At 34.7% G+C, this 7,247-nt stretch overlaps 1 protein-coding gene across 3 annotated transcripts; it reads right to left on the bottom strand.

Moving 5' to 3' along the window:
• Window positions 1-1,435: 1,435 nt before the first annotated feature.
• On the bottom strand, window positions 1,436-6,007 carry LOC133682836 (glucose-6-phosphate 1-dehydrogenase 1, chloroplastic). Of its 3 annotated transcripts, XR_009836728.1 has the most exons (11): window positions 5,593-6,007; window positions 4,856-5,049; window positions 4,611-4,705; window positions 4,423-4,537; window positions 3,436-3,641; window positions 3,210-3,359; window positions 2,984-3,104; window positions 2,670-2,899; window positions 2,381-2,581; window positions 1,801-2,220; window positions 1,436-1,715 (listed from the first exon to the last, which is right to left on the bottom strand). XR_009836728.1 is itself a non-coding variant. In XM_062106371.1 (10 exons), exons 1-10 carry the CDS (start codon window positions 5,810-5,812, stop codon window positions 1,968-1,970), a joined length of 1,785 nt encoding a protein of 594 aa, XP_061962355.1. In that variant the 5' UTR covers window positions 5,813-6,007; the 3' UTR covers window positions 1,436-1,967. The 3 variants fall into 3 exon arrangements, 2 of the variants coding, with proteins under 2 accessions (XP_061962355.1, XP_061962356.1); XM_062106371.1 differs by having other exon boundaries at window positions 1,436-2,220; XM_062106372.1 differs by having other exon boundaries at window positions 1,436-2,220; window positions 4,856-5,086; window positions 5,593-5,745.
• Between the last annotated feature and the right edge of the window lie 1,240 nt (window positions 6,008-7,247).

Below are 7,247 nucleotides of genomic sequence, written 5' to 3'. Positions count from 1 at the left end.
CAAAATAAAAAAAAAACATATGAGAAATTGTAATTGAAGAATTAAATTGAAAATAAACAAAACTTTTATTAAAAAAAAATAATAAGAACGAAATAAGAAATAAAAAAAATAAGGATTGATAATTGAAAAGGAAAAAACAAAGAACTTTAAGTGAAAGATGACATTGAAAACCAATAAAATTTTAACAGAAGGGCCAAGAAAATAAATTAAAAATCAAAAGAATAAGGACTGAAGTGAAAAAAAAGCATATGAGAAATTGTAATTGAATAACTAAATTGAAAACAAACAAAACTTTTATAAAAGAAATAAGAATGAAATAATAAATCAAAAGAATAAGGACTAAAATTGAAAAAGTAAAAATAAAAAAGACAATCGTGCACTTTATCTGTCAGGAGAGAGGAATGAAGGAAAAAAATGACTAGCGACGACTATCTGACCACCATACTTCATCACATGTCACACTATATAAAAGAAGACACAGTGACGCTTCTAAAAACACGGTGGAAGGTCATGTTTAGGCACCAAGTGGTGTCGCACACGCTGTCCAAGTGATGCGGACGCCAAACACTCGCTGACGCGCAATGAGGACGTGCCAGCAGCTTCCCTGAATAAAAAATTAAAAAGAAAATGTGAAAAATACCAAAATACCCTCGTAACACTAATAATTTTTTTTAAAAAAAAAACTGTTGTGAACGTACAAAAGTATCCCTAAATGCAAACCTTATTTTGTTTGCCCTTTCTAAGGTTAATAATGTATTTTAACTATATAGAAAAACCATAAAAACCCTTGGCTAGTAACCCAATATTTTTTTGATCTTTGGGTAAACAAGTATTTTTATTGTTTAAAAGCTTTTGAAAAGTTGAAAAACTCTTCATCAACAACTCTAAATTTTATTGACCTTGAAAGTAAAAACATATTTTTATTTATAAAAAAAACTAGTATAACCCCAACAATCTTTTAATGGTCAATGAGCTAGTGAAGAAGATCAAAGCACCTCCATTTTCAAGGCTTTTTATTTTTTTCCATCAAAGGATAAAAATATAATTTTACTATAGCAATTCAATGTAAACTATATCTAATACCCATTCAATATATAATTTAGATAAATAGACTAGACTTTCTATTGAGAATGTAGAGTTCGGACGGGGAGAAGCAATATAGTTCGTACAGGCTGCCTTGTGTCCTCCTGACGGAAAGGAAAGATGGAATCAAATTGGTTTTGGAAATGCCAGTAATGGAGGGCTAAACTGAGTGAAATTAGGGCTTATCCACGAATTCTACCAAAGGAGCCTCTCTGTAATGCCATGAAGGTCTTCCAAGAGCTCGACGCAAGTTTAGTCGCAAGTTGCCAGAGCGAGTTCATCATCAATTTATGAGATGAAATCCTGGATATTTCCTACATCCATTATGTTATGTCTACAAATTTCATTCGCATTCATGAGAACTTCAAATTTGTCATTCATAGTTGATGTACGGATAACAATATAGGAGGGAGGGGACTATAAAATTTCTGCAGTTCTATTCGACCATCATGAGAAATGAATAAAGCTTTTAGCACAAGAGTATCCTTCATCAAGCAATTTATCTGCAGCATAGAGAGTAATGTTCCAGAAAAAGACTGGAACGCCGCCCCGAATGCAAGGTCTGGCATCGAATTTTTCCCCCTTCCTGTTCAGCTCTGCAATCTGTTCATCTGGCTGGCTAGGCTAGCAACCTAGCATCAGGCAAAGACAGCTTCATACCATCTTTCAACTAACTTGGACATTTTACAGTCACAAAGATTGATAAAAGCTTATGACCTGAATTTTAATTGTTCTGTTACTCAAATGCTCTCCTTTCATTGTCGATGAATTCACAGAAGCTCACCTGTTACTTTAGCATACCATGTTTTTAAAAGAAAAAACTTCCACAGGCTCAGTAAACCTGCCATGAGCATGCAAAATCATCAAATAGAGCTCTTGGCTACTCATGAGTCATCACTACTGAGATCTCCCCATCGAACATTGTATTTCGCAGCAAGATAATGTGCTCCAACTGGACCTCTGCTGCCATGGGGGTACAGCTCTGGAACTATTTTCTTCTGTTCCAGCTCCTTCAACATTGGTGTGAATAGTGCCCAAGCAGCATCAAGCTCATCACTTCTGATAAACAACCTTCTCTCTCCTGCTATGGCATCTAAAAGTAGCCTCTCATATGCATCTGGTATTTCTCTTGGATACCTTCGAATTGAAACATAAGCCTTAATAATCTCACTGATAAGGTATTCTAAGATGTCACTTTCAATTATTTTCTTGATCTTAACATGTTTTTATTTTTAATCACATTTGTAAGTGGTTGAGTTTTGGTACTATTTCTAATCAAGGAACTCAAACAATGTACCTTGCACTGTAAAGCAAATTAAGATCACTGCGATCTAATCTCATTCCAAGACCAGGAACTTTGTTGTTTATCTTCAGATATATAGCTTCATCAGGTTGTACACGTAGCACTAGCTCGTTTGTAGCCTTATCTAAATCAGTTCCAAAGTTCCGCTTGTACAAGTTACCTGGGACATGTCTGAACTGCACTCGGACCTCTGCTCTGGAATGTCATAGGACATATTGTTAGAATATTTGGAGAGAGAGAGAGGGGAGGGGACAAGTGGTGAGGGCAAGAGTATTTTTACTACCGCCTGGTATGAAGAGCTTTGCCTGCTTTCATCAGAAAAGGAACTCCATCCCATCTGGCATTATTGATGAAAAGGGCTGCAGCTGCAAATGTTGGAGTACGGCTATCCTTTGGCACTGTTGGATCATCTGTGTAAGCAGGGTACGATCTACCGCTCTTGCTATGGCCCTTATATTGGCCAACAATTACATCTTCAAGTTGCAGTGGTTTCATTGACCTTAAAACTTTTACCTGAATAAGGCCATGCTTATTCAGTTAGTAGATCACAATCAACTCGTACTAATTGCACAAGAAAGATCTCTCAACTCTGAGTACCTTCTCATTCCTAACGTCCTCGGCATCTAAGCTAACAGGCGTTTCCATGGCAAATAGTGCTAGTATTTGCAGAAGATGATTTTGCATTATGTCTCGTATGATGCCATAGTTGTCAAAATAGCTGATCACAAGAAAGAATATAGTTAAGAAAAATTCCATTCTTGAAAGAACAATATTAAAAAAGATAGTGCAATCATGATCGCATCAGGTAGCATATGTCTCTCACCCTCCACGACCTTCTGTACCAAAATCTTCAGAAAATATCAATTGCACGTTGCGGATGTAGTCCCTTGACCATAAGGGCTCAAAAACAAGATTTGAGAAACGAAGCACTGACAGATTCTCAACAAGCTCCTTTCCCAAGTAATGATCAATCCTGCCAAACTTAAAACCTAAGCAGACTTACCTCTCCAATATTATGGATATTTCTATTTCAAAAGCAATTAATGAACCTGAATATTTGATCTTCAGTTAGATACTGCTTCAAACATCTGGTTAACTCGCCAGATGACTCTGAGTCACGGCCAAATGGCTTCTCAACAATGACCCTAGTCCACCCATTCAATGAAGAAGCTCTAAGGCTGGCACTTCTTACCACATCCACAAATATGTTTGGAGGGATTGACAAGTAAAACAGCCTATTTGATACTTTTCCAGCCTGAAAAGAGCATTTCATTTTTCAAAAAATAGGTATTTAATAATCAACTATCTAACATGCCAAACATAATGTTAAATCAACAGTCGTGCCCAATGTTATTATATATATATAAAAAAAAAAAAAACTGAAAATTCAACAAAGAACAAGTCTGTCAACCATACAATTCCAAGGGGTTCCCATCAAATCAGAAATAATACTAATTTGGATCCTTAAATTGTATTGGAGACTTCTATTCTAATTCCAGCCAATTTAAAAGTTCATGCAACAATCATCCTGCCTTAGTTTGAGCGGACATGAAACTTCAGGTAATTGTTATCCTACTAGTCGGTTGAAATGAAGTCGATTTTCATTTCTTGTTCCACAACTGTACATATGCAACACCGTCTCAATTAGCAGCTCGGAGTTCTTGAGATATGATGGGTTCCCAGTGTGAGGGTTGTAATGAGAATTTGTCACCTCCTTGCAATTGTCATATGCTGCAGCAGGATTTTAAATACATGATACTGAGATCAAATCACCAACCAAAATAACTAAATAGACTACGTAATAGTTTGTGCAGCGTTTTGTACTGGTAAATATATGATGATTTTGCTGTCACATGTCTCAATCCCCATTGCTGGTCATTCAATCTAGTATCAAAGCTTATGACATCATTCTGAATCCCCTAATTGAATCCTATCGCTGGTGTGATGTCCAGAAACACTTTCTGTGCGTGATGCAACAGGTGATATGAACCATACAAGACACTATCAATTGAGATCCCGCAAAAAAGGCAAATAACCTCTTTCTCTTTCAGCTTGCTGTCCAATTCTGAGAAATCTCCCTCTGAGTCATACTGACCCGCATGGTAAAAGCATCTTTTCAAGAACTGATCCATTTTGTCTTCACAATTTTCCCTGCAAGTGCTCCTAGGTGTTAACATTTAAATCGAAAAGAATTAGAAAACTAAGGTCTGGCAAGGTAGGAAACCTCCGGTCAATTCTGCAAGTCAATGTTCCGCTAATCATATTCCTGAGCTCCTCATCAGTCAGTTTTGTACGAGCATAACCAAATACTGTAAAGTTCTTCATAAGAAAAATTAAGTGAAAGATAGATTAGAAATTGCCGACCACCATTCTGCCATTGGAAAAAAGAAGAAGAAAGAGTTCTAATCTGAAAAAAAGAGTTATAATCAAAGCAAAACGTGAAACCTAATAACGAAATGAAAATAGAACCTCGGGAAGCCAATCTTCATAAAAAAGAGCAAAAAGTGCAGGAAAAATCTTCTTCTTTGCAAGGTCCCCTGAAGCTCCAACAACAGTAATGCTGAGAGTAGACTCTTCTTTCTCTGCTTCTGAGATTGGAATGGCCGGCTTCTCTTTCCCTTGAGACTTGTCATGTTCTTTGGCTGTAGGACTTCCATCTAAACCTATTCCAAAATCTCTCCTAAGCATCAGAATGAATGACTGAACAGAGAACAGAAGGGAAATGTAAACATTTGACGTATAATCAACATGCACAACTTTTTGGAAGGTCATAACTATATGACCTTTTAGCTACAATAAGATAGCAACCATATACTTTGCAATGCGCATGATTAGATTAGGTTAATCAAGTTTCTCAATGTCAAAAGCTCTTTAATTTTTTCATGTTGACTGTATACTAGTTACTTTAGACAATGTGTAGTTTATTTTGACCCTAGCTTTTCACAATCAATCTTTTCAAACTCTTGCACATAAGAAGTTCTTCGCGCACAGTCGAAAGAAATTCTTCAGACAAGCTCATTACTCCTACAACTAGCAAGATCATTAAAGTCAGTCATAGCTAAAAACTACTCTCATTTCAAAGTGAATTTAAGGTGGGAAATAGCATCCTAACTCTTGCTACTTCAAACAAAATGTAACTAACAACCAAACAATAAGATAGGAGAATCAAAGACAGCTACATTAAGCAGCGGGGATCAACAACTGACCATCCTGCAAGGAGACAGCATTCAGAGGATGCCCATTTGAGGATTTGATATGGAAATGCTTTCTACCTTGGATTCTTGAATGAATCTGAGTTACCCAGGTGGATTTTCTTGGTACAGTAACAGCAAATCTACTAAACAATACTGTTGTCTCATTCTTGAAACAAGAGGATGGTAAGAAGTTTGTTGAAGAAGATGAACAAGGACTAAAATGTGTTGCCATTCAAGTTTTGATTGTGTCCTTCAAGCAAAATGAAGTTTAGCTTAAGCAAACAATAATGGGAATTATATTTGGTATCCGTCTGAGTATATCCATTATCTCTTTTGCGTATAAATCATCTCTTGGGTTGGTGAAGAGGCCATGAGTTGCAACTACTTTTTTGATTCGTTGATCCTGGATATGAGGTCCAGGATTTTCTTTTCTTTTCTCTAATTATCTCCTTTGACGACGTATGTTTCTAAATTAATAATTATTGGGCAAACTTTAAAAATGATCTCGAACTATGTCGGTAGTTTCAATTTTATCCTCAAAGAATTTCTTATACCAATTTTACACTAAATTATCTCAATTAAGAACTTGCATCAATTTTTAAAGCTTTTCTTCTAAAATATGTTTTTTTAATAAAATAAGGAACTTAATATATTTTTTTTCATCAAGTAATTCTAACAGAAGTTCTTAATAAGAAACCAAAATAGTTTAAGAGTAAATTTGATATAAAAATAATTTGAAAAAATATTTAATAATATCCAAATAGTTTGAAGATATATCTATAATTTTTTCCTAATTATTTTATGAATGGTAAAAAGGAGGTGTGGTGAAATAAACAAAAAAAAATATAAATCCATGTTGAGGTTTGGTGAAGTAAAAAAATAATAATCATATTTCTCTCTTTTCTCTTTAGCAAATAGTAAATTTGTACTCAAAGGATGTTTGAAATAATAATAGAAGTTGTTTTTTTTAATGTTACGATGTCCACGTCCTACAATTCATTATTCTAGTTTAAAACACAATACACAAGATAGTATAGAGTAAGTAAGAGGTTGATCCTACGAGAAAGGTTTAAGTCAGATTTTTATGCTAGATAATATGCAATTTGGGGGGTATGGATGTTATCTAGGCTAAAGCAAAAGAAAACAGAAAACTATCAAGCGAAATTAAATAAAATCAAAAAATTATCAAGAGAACAAACATTAGTCACAAGTAAATATCCACCTACAGAAATCAAAATTGATCATGGAAACGAGACATCAATTTATATTCTGAATATTTATCTCTTTTTAACATTGGTTACTTAACGGATCCGGCGTATAACTAACCCTAACCATCAAACAACTACAGTATCCGCACTAGTAATTTAATTCAATGGCAGCCTTAAGAACTAGATAAGTTGATTAATCAAGAAAACATAACTGTCCGCAGTCTATATTTGATTTGATTGAATGTTCTCCCTAAGATTAATAACGTAAATCCACTATAATTATTAAACTCAGTTGCTTCACAAGTTTATAAACAACTCCGGTTTTGATATCAAACTTAGCAATAAATTGTCTACAATAATAACTTTGAGTCTGCTCTAGCAATTAAAATAAACAATCATAGGAAAAATAAACATAGGAAAAGATTCATATTCATCATATAAACTAAAAAGAAAAGGTAA

Source organism: Populus nigra, chromosome 2 (assembly GCF_951802175.1).
Source record: "Populus nigra chromosome 2, ddPopNigr1.1, whole genome shotgun sequence".
In the NCBI taxonomy this organism is placed as follows: Eukaryota; Viridiplantae; Streptophyta; class Magnoliopsida; order Malpighiales; family Salicaceae; genus Populus; species Populus nigra.
This window is presented reverse-complemented; position numbering and strand designations above follow the sequence as displayed.